The following is a 15,870-nucleotide window of genomic DNA, read 5'->3' as shown; positions in this document are numbered from 1 at the left end:
TGCGGGTTTCCTTCTCATGAGGAATCGGCACATTGGACCACGTCGGGTTCACGCTCACACGTGACTGCAGCCGCTGGGCGGAGGGGCAGGTGCTGCCTGGCACAGGCACCTGGGCGGGCCATAGTCCCCACCGCTCCCTGCAGCCTTACTCTTCGTGCACCTCATTCACATCACTGCCCGGCCCCCGGAGGTACCTGAGGGTTTTTCCTCTGGTCCGGTCCAGTCTCTCCTTGAACAGGTGAGGGAACTGACCAAGAAGGGGAGACACTGGCCCAGGGTCAGGGTGAGGTATAGTCAGTCCAGGGACACATGTCAGCCATGAGCTCGGAACTCTTACCGGCTCCTCGTCAACACAGGGGTGACTTCCGAGAACGGGTAACCGTGTTGAGCCACGCCGTGCACTCCACACCCGCTGAGGCAGGCGCTACCATCGTCTTCCCACTTTTCACCGAGGATGCAGAGCCTCAGAGGGGGCAAGTAACTATCCCAAGGCCACACAGCTGGTTGGCGGTGATGTTGCTGTTCCAGGTCCGATGGATCCGAGGCCAGAGTCCGAGCTCTCGAGGACGGCTCCCTACCCCGCCTGTCCAAGGCAAGGCCCCACGTGGTGCAGCCCCTGCCCTCCCCTGCAGCCCCACCCCACTCCACTTCTCCAGAGACCCTGCAGCTCCAGCCAAGTTGCACCCCCTACTGCCACCAGCCTTGCCCCTCCCCCATCAAAGCCCCGCCAGTCCTTCAAAGCTCAGCCTACTTTGTTCATTCTTAGAGTCTTAAGGGGTTGTGTACTCGTCTGCTTTTCTTGCCTGCCCCACCAGATGCTCCTGGAGGCCAGAGAATCCTGCCAGCAGCCGTCACGGTAGCCCGGACTGAGTGGGCATCCTTGAAAGAGGGAAGGGAGGAAGGAAGGAAGGACAGATGGATAGAAGGTATGGTAGAAGGCTGGAGCTGGAACAGGAAGGAGAGGGAGGGAGGGAGAAGGATGGATGGTTGGATGATATGACAGAAGTCTGAAGCTAGAACAGGAAGGAAGGAAGGAAGGAAGGAAGGAAGGAAGGAAGGAAGGAAGGAAGGAAGGAAGGAAAGGGGAGGGAAGGGAGGCAGGGAGGGAGGGAGATGGATGGCTTGGTAGAAGGCTGAAGCCAGAACCACCCCCCAAATCCAGCCCCACTGCAGTACCTGCAGGACTGGTCCTGGATGGGACTCTCTGCTGGTCAGATAAGAAGTCTCCCAGGGCAGAGGGCCGAGTAGGAAAGCAGCAGCAGCCCAGGGGTGGTGGTGCCAGGCCTCTCCTCACAGGCCTGGGGTGCCCAGACAGGCTGGAGAACCGGCTGGGCCAGACTGCCCCACCCAGCCCCTCCTCCCCCTGCAGGGACAGGCTGGGGGCTCCGGAGTCAGTCCTCTGAAGGCTCGGCCTCCTGACGTCATTTTGCCAACCCGACTCTGCTGGGCAGCCCCCGGGGTCGCCTGCATTGAGATCCGTACCCGTACCCGGGAGTGACCCTCCCCCCTGCGCCCCAGCCCTCCAGATAAACGTGGTATTGGGCCCCAGCTCTTTCCAATTGGCTGTCTGCTGGCTTCTATCCCTCTGGGCTTTCATTTTCCGATCTGAAAATGAGGACAATAGCACCTGGGTTGTCCAAACCCACGTCCAACAATACGACTTTACTGTTAGTATTGTTTTCCTGGCTTTCCCTATGCTCTGCATTCCCTCCCAAGAATCCAGTGTCCTGTCTGCCTGGGGCCTGCCAGCCACCCTGGGCACCCCTCTGGGGCAGCGGGAGGGACCTCGGACGCAGAGGCAGTACCCATCAACCAGCTGCAGCTCTCGGCACCCCCCCACCACCACCCAGCTCCTCCGCCTACTAATTGCAGGGTTGCAAGACGCCAACTGCCTCCCAGGCCCCAGGCGGGCTCCTCCCAATGGAGCGGGGCTCCCCGGAAAGCCTCCCAGTTCTCCTCCAGCCCCACAGACCCAGCTGCATTGGGGGTTGTCTCCATGGTGCTCGGGCCACCCCCACTTCCACAGGAGGTAGCCTTCCTCTGTGGCTTTCCCCTTTCCCAGGCTTCCTGAAGTCAGAGAGGAGCATCCTAGCCTCCCCTTCCCCCACTCAAGAACTAGCCGTGGCTCCCCACTGCTAGACAAATACAGCCTCACTCCACATCCTGGCCCTGGGAGTGCTCTCTACATGCCCTTAAGCACGTGCCCCAAGTGGCCTTGGTTTCAGGTCCCTGTGACTCTACGATAAAGTCCAGACGGGCCCCTTGCTGTGGCCTCTCTCCCATCCCCACTGGCTTTGCCAGCACTGTCTCCACACCTACATCAGTGGCCTGGGACTGCGTGACAGTTCCTGGCAAGCTGCTCACACCTGGCCCTCCAGCTCTGAGGGCCCAGGTCCTGCCTCTGGGAATCTGGATCTCCCTAGGAGGGAGGGAGAGGGTCCTTCAGAGCTGACGCCCTCCGCCAGCTGTCATTTCATGTTTATATAGGTGCACAAGGGCATGATGGGGAAAACGAAGCCCAGAGAGGGAAGGGACCAGCCAGGAGAGGACAGGGCTGGGACTGGAACCCAGGCAAATCTAAAGGCCGTTGTTCTCAGCTACAGCCATCAGCACAGGGCTGAGCCGGTTCAGAGCAGGCAGGAGGGAGGCAGGAGGGAGCTAATGATGGAAAGAACCTCTGACATCAAGCCCTCTTCCCTTCAGAGACTCTGCAAGGCCCTCTCTCATCCAGCAGCCCACTTCATCCTCTAAGGTAGGCAGCTCGGAGTTGGGGATCTCACTACCTGGATGGGTAAACTGAGGTTTAGAGAGCGAAGTGTGACGTGGGACTCCCTGGGCCCTTTTAATAGGGTTGTGACCCTTCACTCCTTTGACCTCCTCCATTATTATAATAACTCGAGACAGCACAGCCAAACAGATGTGCATTCACCTTTACCACTAATAGGCAGGAAGCTCTACCTCCCTGGGCCTCAGTTTCCACAGATGTACCATGGGGTGCCGTAGGGATTAGAAAGCACGTTTGCCAAGCTCCCAGCATGAGGTTCAGCTCCCAGCAGGACTGTTCGCTTTTGTCCCAGGACCCTACCACGTCTGTGTGCAAGGCCAGTGCACTTGTCCGTACGGCGTGGGGACCTTTGTCGGGGATCTGCCTCTGCCTGCATGTACCACCCACCCAGCCACGCTCCGCTCCCCCCGCCCTCCGTCCAATCTCAGGAAGTTCCACCTGACCACCCACCCAGTTGCCCAGGTATCTTGATTTCAGGATGGAATGGGGTTCAGCGGGGTCGCACTGGAAAGCAAAGGCAGCTTTGTCTGTTCCTGGACCACAGCCTCCCCGCCACCAACCCCACCCTGTTGGCTGAAATGATGTGTGTAACAAAATCCCTGGAGATTTGGCCGGTGGGCGTCTCTTACCAGATGAAGTTTATCTGATCACCCCGTTCCCCCCAAGGGCTGACCAGAGGAAGCTGCCAAGCTAAGGAGGACAGAGAAAAAAGGGGCCACACCAGGCAGTTGGCCTCTTGTTTCTTTTGATGCTCATGGCAGCCCTGTGAGGCATCACAATTATTCTCCCACCTCATCGGGTGAGAAAACTGAGGCTGAGGCCCTCAGCAGCTTCCCCAGGTGTCACAGCAACTAAGAGGCAGGATTTGAACCAGGGCCACCACTGTCCGGAACAGACGCTGGGACCTCTGTACCAGCGGCTCCTGGTGCACTTTGCAAGTAACAGGTGCCCCTCCCCGGCCTCCGGGCCCTCCGAGGTCTGCGTGGCGTCCCCCTTCCTCTCTTGCCATGTCCCTCTCATTCACTGTGTCCCAGCCCACTGGCCGCCTGTTTACTCCTTCAGCGCCCCAAACCCGTTCCCGCCTCCAGTCTGCAGGCACGCTGTTCCTTCTGCCCTGAAACATCTTCCCCTCCTTCACATCCTTCCCTGGCTCCTCTAGCCACACAGATATTCCCTCTCCTATGCCCATTAACCTCCATCCCAGTCCCTTGACATTGATTTTTCTGGATGACTTCTCCTTTTGTAATTGCCCATTTATTCACCTGGCCGGTGCTGACTTCCTGCTCCCCTGTCAGCCCGTGAATTCTCTGAGGGCTAGAATTCTTGGTCCTTTTTAGTCACCTTCGTATCCCCCAGTGCCTACGCCTGCCACACAGCAGGACCTCACTGAGTGTTCAACGAACGAATGAATGAATGAGTGAATGGAGGAACGAATGAATGAATGACCTTCCGTGCTCTGTCTCAGGCGCCTGCTCTGGGTGGCCCAAGGCCAGTCCCAGAGGTTCAGGTCGGTCAAAGGCAGCAAGAGATGAAGTTATAAACCAGAGCAGGCAGATGGAGTGTGCAAAGTTTTTTGAGAGGAAACTCAAAGATGCGGTGCTATTAAAAATTGATATTTCAATGAGATAATCCCGCTCCTAGGCTTTTAATTGATTGTCTAAAAAGCCTTCCTCTGTTGTTATGCTTCTTTATTTGCAGGGACCATTAATTTTTCTATGGACGATCAAACCCAGATAGAGTGGAAGGGCTACCGCACAGCTGATCCCAAAACAGTAACCAAGGCGCCAGGGACAACATCTGGGGGTCGACCAGGACAGGTGAGATGGCCATGGCGCTGGCCTTGGCTCTAGATGCTGGGAGAAGGGGAAGCCCCTGCACGTCCTGAACACACACGTGCACCTGCCACTGCCCCTGGCCCCCCCGCGGTTTGGGAAGGGAGGAGGAGCAGGTAGGGGCTCCGCAAGGACGCTGGGCAACCACCGTGAGGCAGAGCCCGCTCTGGGAGTGGGGACCCCTGGGATTCCCCCCTTGCCACCGGTGGCCAGTCCCCCACCGCCCCAGGCCTCTGTCCCCCCTCTGTCCCTTGCAGGGCGTGGCTAGAGGTGGACAAGGAAGAGCGGGAGGGTGGGAGGCAGGACATCTAAGGTCTGTCATTTCTTCCCTAAAAGGGTGACAATGGCACCGGTCTCGATGGCAGGCTTTGAGGCCCAAGCACAGAGCCAGGAAGGGCCACGGTTGCTCACACTGTTGTTAACCTCAGCATTCCTCTCCTGGCTCTATGGGCAGCCCTCAGATCTGCACCCCCTAGCCCACGGTGACCTTGGCCACCGCCTTTCCCTTTCCTCTGGCTCTGAATCAGCCTTTGTGCTCTTCTGCAAAGCTTGTGGCCGCAAAGGTGTTCTGTGCGCACCCGTCTGCCGGATCTCTGGCCACGTCTGCTTCTTCCCCCCGCCCTGTCCATCCACTCCGTCAGCCTGCCAGGCAGCCTCAGAGAGGCCCCAGAGGGTCCCAGCTACAGTGGCAGTGAACCAGGGCTGGGCTGGGCTGCGCTGGGTTGGGCTGGCCCTTGGCTCTTTCTTAACTGACACACCCACGAGCTGGCGTCCCTCACCTCCTTTCTGCTGCTCCATACCCCTAACACACCTCTTTTCTAGACGGGAGAGACCGCCAAGGAAGGCTGGCTTCATGGGCCTGTGCCCTGTGCAGTCACACTGGGCCCTGTCCTTGGAAGGACCTCATGCTTGCTTTAATGCTCTGTTGTTGCCAGCTTGCAATGAGCAATTCTAAAGGGAGCCCCACATTTTCATTTTGCGCTAGGTGTCGTAGCAGGGAACTTGTCGCTGCCAAGGGACCAATCTGCCTCAGGGAATGGCCAGGGGGTGGGTCCCCAGGACAGAGCACCCCTGGCTTTAGACATCACTGAAGGTCCGGCCTTATCCCCACATCTTTTCCCCGACCTTACCCATGTCTCCCCCACTGAGAAGCCCTCCTGGCTCTCACCACTCCGCCAGAGGACGAGCACAATCGTGGGGAATGACTTCTCCAGGCATCTCTCCGTCTCCGACTTGGGGTGGGGGCTCACAGAGAGGCAAGGGGGTCCTCAAATCTACGTGTTTCCCCCAGATAGGTATGACTCCTGTCAAGCGGAAGCATGGATGCCTCAGAGCAGACGAGGCACAGGTTCATTTAAACGATTCGTGGAATTCATTATAGCCTTTGGTCAATATGCGTTTTCTTCAGGCAGTGGACACAACCGTGTTGGCCTTACGTGTACTGGGAAAGTTTTCTCCGATGTATGTCCCCGAGGGGCAAAGGGGTAGAAATCCTCCGCACGGCAAACTGGCACAATGCAAGAAAAACCGGTCACATGTAGAACCCTATCCTAAGGAAGGCTGCAGGGTGAGTGAAAAATGAGATTTGAATGTAGCACACAACGTGGGCTTGGTTTTCTCTCCGCACGTGTGGAAGAATCGACACCATGGTGTTAGTCTCTGGGTCTTTCTTTTTTCTTTTCTTTATTTTTATTTTATTTACTTATGTATGTATGTATGTATGTATGTATGTATGTATTTTTGAAAGAGAGAGAGAGAGAGAGAGAGAGAGAGCAAGCATGGCAGGGGCAGAGAGAGAAAGGTAGAGAGAGAATCCCAAGCAGGCTCTGCACTGTCAGTACAGAGCCCGATGCAAGCTCAATCCCACAAACTGTGAGATCGTGACCTGAGCCGAGATCAAGAGTCTGACACTTACCCGACTGAGCCACCCAGACGCCCAGGTTTTTCTTCTTTCTTATCCCTGACTCTCTTGGCTCCCAGTGGCTAGTCACCAAGGAGTCAGAGACGCTTGACTTCCTGAGGATCCCTCAGATCTGTCCCCTGCCACCACCCCTCTCACTCCCCTGCAAAACTTGTCTTCCCTTCCTGTCTTGCTCCCCACAATTCCATTCAGGCCCCTCCATCTATCCTCTCAGGGCAGCCAGAAGGATTTTTTTCAACATGCAGATTGGATCCTGTCTCCTTCCCTGTTTGAAAAGCTTTGACTTGGGACGCCTGGGTGGCTCAGTTGTTTCAGCATCCCACTTCAGCTCGGGTCATGATCTCGCGGTCCATGAGTTCAAGCCCCGCAGCAGGCTCTGTGCTGACAGCTCAGAGCCTGGAGCCTGCTTCGGATACTGTGTCTCCGTCTGTCTCTGCCTCTCCCCTGCTCATACACTCACCCCCTCTCTGTCTCTCAAAAATAAACAAACATTGAAAAAAGATTTTTTTTAACCCTTGACAAATTCTCCATTTCTATTAAGATGGACACCAAACCCTTGAACTGGCCTTCAAGACTCTGTGTGGCCAGCCGCACCTAGCACCACACTGCCCCTGTTCCCTCTGTGTTTCAACCACTCTGGCCTCCTCCCACAGTCTTATACAGAGCAGGATCTCTTGTGCCACAGGGCCTTTGCATGTGCGGTTCCGCCCGTCCCAGAACACCCTCCCTCCCCTCTTCACCTAGTTAACTCACTCTTTTGCTTTCATCACTTCCTCTGTCCTCTGTACACCTTCCTAGACATGTCAGCTCTCCCCATCTCTTCTGGTCCCAGATAACCCCTCCCTCACCCTCTCTGCCCTTCCCACAGCTGCAGCTGTGACTGAGTTTTTAGATCAATGCCTATCACTTTCACTAGACCATGAACTCCTCAAGGGCCAGGTTGTTCTTATTGTGTCCAGTGCTTGGCACAGAGTAGGTGCTCACATGTTTGTTGAATGAGCCAATGAACCAGTGAGGGAGGGAAGGCTGACCCAAGCACTCAGCCTCCCTCCATTGCTGGCTCGCATGCCTGTCCAGGGAACAGCTTGTCAGACCTATTAGCATATCACACGAGTGTTCAGGAAGGCGGCCCAGAGAGAAGTGGCCTCAGACAGAGCTGTGCACGGGGAGGCGGGGCTGGAACTCTGCCTCCTTCCTGAGAGCAGCTCTCTGCATCCATCGGAAGTCGCCCCTGGCCCAGCCTCCTTTGGAGGAAGCGGAGGGAGCGAGGGGGCCCCATCTCCTTCCTCTCCACCCCCCTCCTGGTCATTCCCCTTTGATGTGAAGGTTCCTGGGGAGGCTGGTTTGTGTCACTGTGGAGCTGGGGGAGAGAGACAGTCTGGGGCCTCGTCTTAACTGGTGGACTGGCCCAGATCTTTGTGCTCTCCTACAGCAGAGAAGCCGGGAGTTCCCACAAATGCCATCCTCCCCCAACAACATTTGAAAAGAATCCACCAATCTGATGATGGTGGTGGTTTGCCTGGGGGTTCCGGGGACTCCTCCAGCCTCCAGATCCCATCTCTTATGACACTGGCTCTGCCGAGCCCACCCTCCCCCCCCACCCCCCCCCCACCCCCCCCCCCCCCCCGCCGGGAGCAGACCTGGGGATGGGGGTGGGGTGGGGTGAGGGACTTGCAGGTGGCCCCCTGGGGGACCACCATGGAGCAAAGACTCCCATCTTTCTAGGTCATGTCAAGGCCCCAAGAAACAGAGACCCCACAGTCTCTAGTTCAAGTTCTGACATGGCTACCTCATCTTGAACTGATTCCTCTATTTACCAGGCCTCAGTTTTTCTACCCGGGAAATGGGGACTGTGATTGACACTCTGGATTGCCACTGTGAGGTTCAAAGACTAGTACGGTGTTTTCCCCAGCGTCAACGCACATCACCACAGCGAACAGTATGATGTGGGTCACACTCCGCTAAACAGCCCGAACCAACATGGGTCGTGCAATGAGAAAGCAATCCTCTGCTCATTTTTCTTTTCATCCTTTGCCGACTTGCCAAGGAAAGTCTCAGACAAGCGGTAGGTAGTGTGGGTTCAGTACCAACTTGCTCAGCTCCTTTTTAACAGGAGCCTGACAGGCAGGCAATGCGAGCCAGCGCACATTTAATGCGTTTGTTTTATTTTTGAGGTATTTTATCGATACTGATTGTTCTCAAAGCAAAAGAAAAATGTGAGTGGATTTCAAATATTGAGCAAATAACAGTACAGGAGATGCTTGAATTGGGCCCAAAATCACGTGGTTGGAGTGGCTGGGGCTGGGGAAATACTGCGGTAGTGTGGATGGAAATACTCTGTAAGCTGTCAAGTGATGTGCAAACACGGAGCAGGGGCGAGGGACCCAGAAGGGTCAATGCCGGAGAAGGGCTTTGCAGTTCCTGGGAGAAAATCTCAGGGCACTGTTTATGATTTAAAAATAGTAACACGTGATAACATTCTGGGCACCGGGTGCTGGGCAGATACTTCCACAGATAGTATTTTATGTAACCTTCCATTCGGGGGGGGGGCGGGGGGAGAGTGCGGAAATTGAGTTTCCAGATGGTGAAGGGTCTTGCAACAGAGCAGGGATCGTCCCCCAGGTGCTTCCCTGCCTCTGTCCTCAGGATTTCCAAGTGTCTTGGAATGCTCCCTCCTTCCTGCCTGCTCCCCACCAGCGGGCACCTGGGTCTGGCCCTGAGGCCTGGGTTGTCCCCAGCACCCAGATGGGTAATCAGAGTCCAGTGGATAAGTCTCCCAGAGCACCGTGCCCACACCCCGCCCCCAAACAACCCACTCGAAGTGGGGGCGGGGGGAGGGAGTGGCAGAGGGAATAATCACATCCCTTAATTCCAACTAACGGCTTTTGTACTTAAATAATTAAAAAAAAATTTTTTTAATGTTTATTTACTTTTGAGAGACAGAGTGCGTGCGAGCAGGGGAGAGGCGGAGAGAGTAGGAGACACAGAATCCGAAGCAGGCTCCAGGCTCTGAGCTGTCAGCACGGAGCCCAATGTGGGGCTCGAATTCACAGACCATGAGATCATGACCTGAGCCAAAGTCAGATGCTTAACCGACTGAGCCACTCAGGTGCCCCTGAATTTTTCAATTAAAAAATTACCGGGGTGCCTGAGTGGCTCAGTCGGTTAAGCAACCAACTCTTGATATCGGCTCAGGTCACGATCTCACACTTTGTGAGTTCTGGCCCCACGATGGGCTCTGTGTCAGCACAGAGCCTGCTTAGAATTTTCTCTTCCTCTGTCTCTGCCCCTACCCCAGTCATGCTCTCTCTCTCTCAAAATAAACTTAAAAAAAAAATTTTTTTTTTAAAAGAAAGAAAAATTCACATGTGGCCATTGTAGGAAACTTCAAAAACTAACAGGCAAAAATAAATACTCTGGACGAGGACTATAACCTGTTTGAGGAACACCCCACGGGCAGGATCCTGTTCCAAGGGCTTTGTATGTATTTCCTCAGAATTTATCACCCCCACTGTACAGACAGCAAAACTGAGGCACAGAGAAGCTAGGGAAGTTACCCAAGCAGTGAAAGCAAAGCTTGAACGAGTTGGTCGGTTCCAGAGCCTACATGCTTAAGCCACGGCCCTTCTCTGCCTGGGGCCCTCCTGTGCAGAGAACAGTCTCTCAAGCAGGCCATGTGGGGTTTGCAACCCCTCCCCCCATCAGTCTCCACTGTAGCGGCTCAAGTTCATTCCCTCCCAGACACACTGGGCCACGAGCAACTGAAAACCCTGATGATGCTCAGGCAAAAAGCAATGCTCGTCTCCCAACCTAGAAAGAGTGTTGGCTGCAGAATAAAAAACGTCAGAAAACAAAATCAGTCTGCCTGGTGGGGTCAGAGTGGCTGGTGAGCTCAGCAGGCTTCGGGCTAAGGGAGCTAATAAAGCCAACACAGCCGGAGACCAGGATGCTGCCTAACCCTGCCCCGGCCCCAGGCCCAACATCGGAGCCCACTGAACGGGGCTGGAGCCGCTGACCGTGAGCTGGAGAGCTGTGCCCACTTGTGTGCCACCCTCACTGAACCTCCCCTGGCCGACACTGGAGGACAGAGCAGGGCATTCACTCATAAATTTGATTTTGAGCGTGAGGGCCATCAGGTTCCGGGAGGGGAAAGGATTTGCCAATGGCCTCACAGCCAGAGGTCTGCAGGCTCCATTTAAAAAAAAAAAAAATCTTTTTTTAACGTTTATTCATTTTTAAGAGACAGTGAGCAGGGGAGGGGCAGAGACACACACACACACACACACACACACACACACACACACAGAATCCGAAGCAGGATCTAGGCTCTGAGCTGTCAGCACAGAGCCGAATGCAGGGCTTGAACCCACAAACCATGAGATCGTGACCTGAGCTTGAGCCAACGTCGGAAGCCCAACCGACTGAGCCACCCAGCCACCCCTGTAGGCAATATTTAAAAAGGCTTTTCCCCAAGATTCACAGCAGCCCAGCCTCCCCTACCTGCACCTACCCCCAAGGGTTGAACGAACACCTCCTTCGGACAACGTCTGAGTTCAGATTTGGAAACTTGATCTTAAAAAGATTGTTCAGAGTAGTATTTTGCAAATATGTAATTTTAGGTAGCATGTGGATGAAACAGTTGCATATTTTGGGATGTGATATATATATATGTGTATGTGTGTACAATCTGTTGTGAAATGTTCTATTGCGATATGGGTATGTGTGTGGGTTTTTTTTAATTTATTTTTTATTTTTTTTTAATTTTGGAGAGGGAGAGAACAGGGGAGAATGGCAGAGGGAGAGAGAGAGAGAGAGAGAGAGAGAGAGAGAGAGAAAGAAAGAAAGAAAGAAAGAAAGAAAGAAAGAAAGAAAGAAAGAAAGAAAGAAAGAAAGAATCTCAAGCAGGCTCTGTGCTTAGCATGGAGTCCAGTGTGTGGCTTGATCCCACGACCCCGGGATCATGGCCTACCTGAGCTGAAATCAAGAATCAGATGCTTGGGGCACCTGAGTGGCTCAGTCAGTTAGGCATCTGACTTCAGCTCAGGTCATGATCTCCAGCTTGTGGGTTTGAGCCCCATGTCGGACTCTGTGCTGACAGCTCAGAGCCTGGAGCCTGCTTCAGATTCTGTGTCTCCCTCTCTCTCTCTGCCCCTCCCTCACTCACACTCTGTCTCTCTCTCTCTCTCTCAAAAAATAAACATTAAGAAAAAAATTTTAGAATCACATGCTCAACCGACTGAGCCACCCGGGTGCCCCTGTATGTGTGTGTTTTTGTAATCATACGATATATATTCTTTTTTTTTTTGTCTGCCTTCTTTCATTTTCTCTTAGCATAATTATTTTGAGATTCATCTGTATCATTGCCTCTATCAGTAGTTTGTTCCTTTTATTGCTGTCGTATTTCACCCTATGTATATATCTATAAAGTTAGTAAAAAATGCAAACTAATATAGAGTGACAGGAAGCAAACTGGGGACTGACAGGGGTGAAGGAGGGGCAGAGGAGGGATGAGAGGAAGGGAAGAAACTGTGGAATGACGGACATGTTCACTGTCGTGGCTGTACTGATGAGTATACCTATGTCAAAACGCATCACACCATGCGTTTTAAATATGTGCACTTTGCTGTGTGTCAGTTACACTTCCATAAAGCTTTAGCGTATGCAAAACACACAATATCTACATATATAGTATTATATATGAACTGGCACTCATCCAACCTGTGATTTGATGAACAGTATTACTTAGTTCAAGGGCAAAGCAGGGATGGTATTTATGGTTTTTTACCTTTAGTGAGCTGGCACTTTTGCTTCTGGAAAGATAAAGTAGTTCCACTTTTCTCTATTCCTCCCACTAAGTATAAGGAAAAACCCTGGAACTTATATGTAAAACAAATACAAGAAGACTCTGAAAAGCAGCAAGAAGAAGGCAGACAGGCTTGGGAAGGTGGGATCCAAGCAAGAACACAGTGGTGAGTTCCCTGGATTTTCATTTGGCCTCGTACATTGCACACTTGGAGCTGAAGAAGTCAGCAACCCGGAAATGCCAATGGGCACAAACAACCAACCAAAAACTCCAACAAAAGCCTACTCTGTCTAGCGAAAGGACCAAGAAAGGGGCATCCTGCCAAGACAGAAAACTTTGAGACAATAACCATCTACTCCAGCCAAAGACAAAAAACAAAACAAAAATCCTGTGGCCCCACCCTCACCCATACCAGTAAAGGCTCAACTGGGGAGCCTAGTCTTCAACCCTCAGCAGTCTCCCCCAGCCAACAATGGGGCTCCCCGGCTGCCATGCCAGTAGATACCACATGGGGAGCCTCGGCTTCCACTTGACCTGGCAATATCGAGGCACCCCTCTCCCTTTTCTCGGGGGCGGTATCAGGAAGTCTAGTGCAAAGTCACGACTTTCACCACCACCCAGTGGCAATGAGGCCACCTCCTAACCGCGGTGTCAGTAGAGGACAGCCCTGCCCAAGAAGAATGAGGACTCCTGCACCCCCACTTGCCAACAGAAGCAGAGCAGACAACCTAAACTCCTATCTTCACCCGGCTGTAACCAGGTGGTGGCCGCCCCCTACCACCTCCCCACCCCTCTGTGGGAGCAGAATCAGACAATGCCAGCTAAAACAGAAAGCTGAAATAAAATCTAGAGTCTCATACTATGAATGTGTCCAGATTTCAAAACGTCACTCATACCAAGAATCAGAAAGGTCACAGATGAATAAGAAAAGACAACCAATGAATTTCAACACCGAAATGACAGAGATGTTAGAATTGTCTGACAAAGCTTTTGAAGCATCCACAATTTAGAAAAAATGGTTGAACGAACAATCACAAATACACTTGAAACAAATGAAAAAATAAAAAAATATCAGCAAACAAACAGAAGGTGTAAAGAAAGCTAAATGGAAATTTTAGCTGAAATAAAATCACTGAAATAAAAAACTGAAAAAGTTTTTTATTTCAATCACTGAAATAAAAAACTCAGTGGGTGGGCTCAACAGCAGAATAAAGGAGACAGCGGAAAGAACCAGTGAACTGGAAGATGGAACAATAGAAATTGCTCAATTTGAACAACAGAGAGAAAATAGACTAGGGAAAAAAAAAAAGGCAACAGAGCCTCGGGACTTGTAGGACTGTAACAAAAGATTTAATATTTGTTTCATCAGAGTCCCGGAAGGAGAGGAGAAAGAGGACAGGTCTGAAAAAGTCATTGAAGAAATGATGACTGGAAACATCTCAAATCTGGTAAAGGATGTAAACCTACAGATTCAAGAAGCTGAATGAATGCCAAAGAAGACAATCCAAACACAGCCACTCCAAAATTAAACTTCTGAAAACTAAAGATGAAGGGAAAAAATCTTGAAAGCAGCCAGAGGAAAACAACAGCCTAGGTATAGGAGGGAAACAATTGGAATGACAATAGATTTCTCAACAGAAACCATGGAGGTCAGAAGAAGAGGCAAAATATTTTTCAAGTGCTGAAAGAAGAAACTGGTAACCCAGAATCCCATACCCAGTGGCAATGTTCTTCAGGAATAAGGGAAAACCTAGACATTTTCAAATGAAGGAAAACTAAGAGAATTTATACTTACCCTGAAAAAAAAATGACTAAAGGGAATTCTCTAAACTGAAAGAAAACAATAAAGGAAGGAGCTTTAGAACATCAAGAGGGATGAGGGGCGCCTGGGTGGTTCAGTCGGTGGAGTGTCTGACTTTGGCTCAGGTCATGATCTCACAGTTTATGAATTTGAGCCCCACGTTGGGCTCTGCACTGGCAGCTCAGAGCCTGGAGCCTGCTTTGGATTCTGTGTCTCCCTCTCTCTGCCTCTTCCCCAGCTCACACTCTCTCTGTCTCTCAAAAATAAATAAACATTTTTTTAAAAATTGAAAAAAAAAAAAAAAGAACATCAAGAGGGATGAAAGAACACGGTAAGTAAAAACATGGGCAAATACAATCGTCTTTGTCTTCTTGAGTTTGAGTTTTCTAAACTATGTTTGACAGTTAAAGCAAAAATTATTACACTTCCTGATGCGGTTCTAAAATAAAAGGAAGAGAAAAATTGAAAGGCAATTAAATTATAAATGGAGGAGGGTAGAGGGATCTAGAGGGAGGTAAGCAGCAAGCAAAATCAGCAAACTCAAACTCAAACTCAAACTGGCAAACTCATCTGTGCCAGTAGACCGTGATAAGTTACAGACATGATGTAATACCTAGAGCATTCACTAAAAAGCTATACAAAAAGACACACTCAAAAACATAATAGGCAAATCAAAGTGGAATTGAAAAATGTTCAAATAACTCATGAGAAGCAGGAAAAAGAAAACATAGACATGAAAAAAGGAACAGACAAAACAAAAATTGAAATGGCAGATTGAAGCTCTACCATATTAATAATTACACTAAATGCAAATGGTCTAAATACATCAGTTAAAAGGTAGATATTGCCAGACTGGATTAAAAACCATGAACCAAGGGGCACCTGGGTGGCTCAGTCAATTAAGTGTCTGAGTTTGGCACAGGTCATGATCTCACAGTTCAGGGGTTCAAGCCCCTCATCGGGCTCTCTGCTGTCTGTCAGCTCAGAGCCCGTTTTGGATCCTCTGTCCCCCTCTTTTTCTGCCCTTCCTCTGCTCATTCCCTCTCTCAAAGTAAATAAATAAACTTAAAAAAATCACAAACCAAATATATGCCATCTTCACAAGATTCACTTTAAATACAATAATATAGACAGTTTGAATATTAAAAAATGAAAGAAGATATATCATGAAAACACTCGTCAAAGGAAAGCAGGAGTGCTATATTAATATCAACTAAAGTAGACTTCAGAAGAAAGAAAATTATAGAGACAGAGAGGGACAGTATATACAACTAAAAAGACCCTGTAAAGAAGATATAACAAATTCTAAATATGTATGAACAAAAAAACAGGACTACCAAATATATGAAACAAAAACTGATAGGTCTGATGAGAAATGGAAAAATCCACAATAATAGTTGAGGACCTCAACAGCCCTCTCTCAACTATTGATAGACAACTAGATAATCAGCAAGGATATAGAAAAACTCAACAACACCATCAGCCAGCAGGATCCAAGTGATATTTATATGACAATCCACTCAAGAAATTGAAAGCTTTTCCCTTAAGACCATGAACAAGACAAAGATGTCAGCTCTCACTACTCTTACCCCATATAGTATTGAAAGTTCTAGCCAATGCAATAAGGCAAGAAAAGGAAGCAAAAGGCATACACATAGGAAAGGAAGAAATAAAACTGTCTCTGTGTGCAGATGCCATGATTATCTCTGTAGAAAATCTCACAGTGGT

At 50.8% G+C, this 15,870-nt stretch overlaps 1 protein-coding gene across 1 annotated transcript; it reads left to right on the top strand.

Moving 5' to 3' along the window:
• The first annotated feature begins 124 nt into the window (after positions 1-124).
• On the top strand, positions 125-8,538 carry LOC111556252. The gene is made up of 7 exons (XM_045047022.1): positions 125-592; positions 816-926; positions 2,704-2,752; positions 3,078-3,247; positions 4,484-4,602; positions 6,026-6,184; positions 8,451-8,538. The coding sequence occupies exons 1-7, from the start codon at positions 310-312 to the stop codon at positions 8,481-8,483; spliced, it is 924 nt and encodes a 307-aa protein (XP_044902957.1). The 5' UTR covers positions 125-309; the 3' UTR covers positions 8,484-8,538.
• The last annotated feature ends 7,332 nt before the right edge of the window (positions 8,539-15,870 follow it).

Source organism: Felis catus, chromosome E2 (assembly GCF_018350175.1).
Source record: "Felis catus isolate Fca126 chromosome E2, F.catus_Fca126_mat1.0, whole genome shotgun sequence".
Lineage (NCBI taxonomy): Eukaryota > Metazoa > Chordata > Mammalia > Carnivora > Felidae > Felis > Felis catus.
Note: the sequence above shows the minus strand (reverse complement) of the source record. Positions and strands in the feature narration are given on the sequence as shown.

Excerpts from the sequence above, each read along its gene's own strand:
- LOC111556252 (XM_045047022.1), top strand. The coding sequence starts at position 310 with ATGTCAGCCATGAGCTCGGAACTCTTACCGGCTCCTCGTCAACACAGG. Across the intron at positions 2,753-3,077 it reads AGCCCACTTCATCCTCTAAG|GACCCTACCACGTCTGTGTG; the intron begins GTAGGCAGCTCG and ends CTTTTGTCCCAG. Across the intron at positions 6,185-8,450 it reads ATCCTAAGGAAGGCTGCAGG|CGTCAACGCACATCACCACA; the intron begins GTGAGTGAAAAA and ends TGTTTTCCCCAG.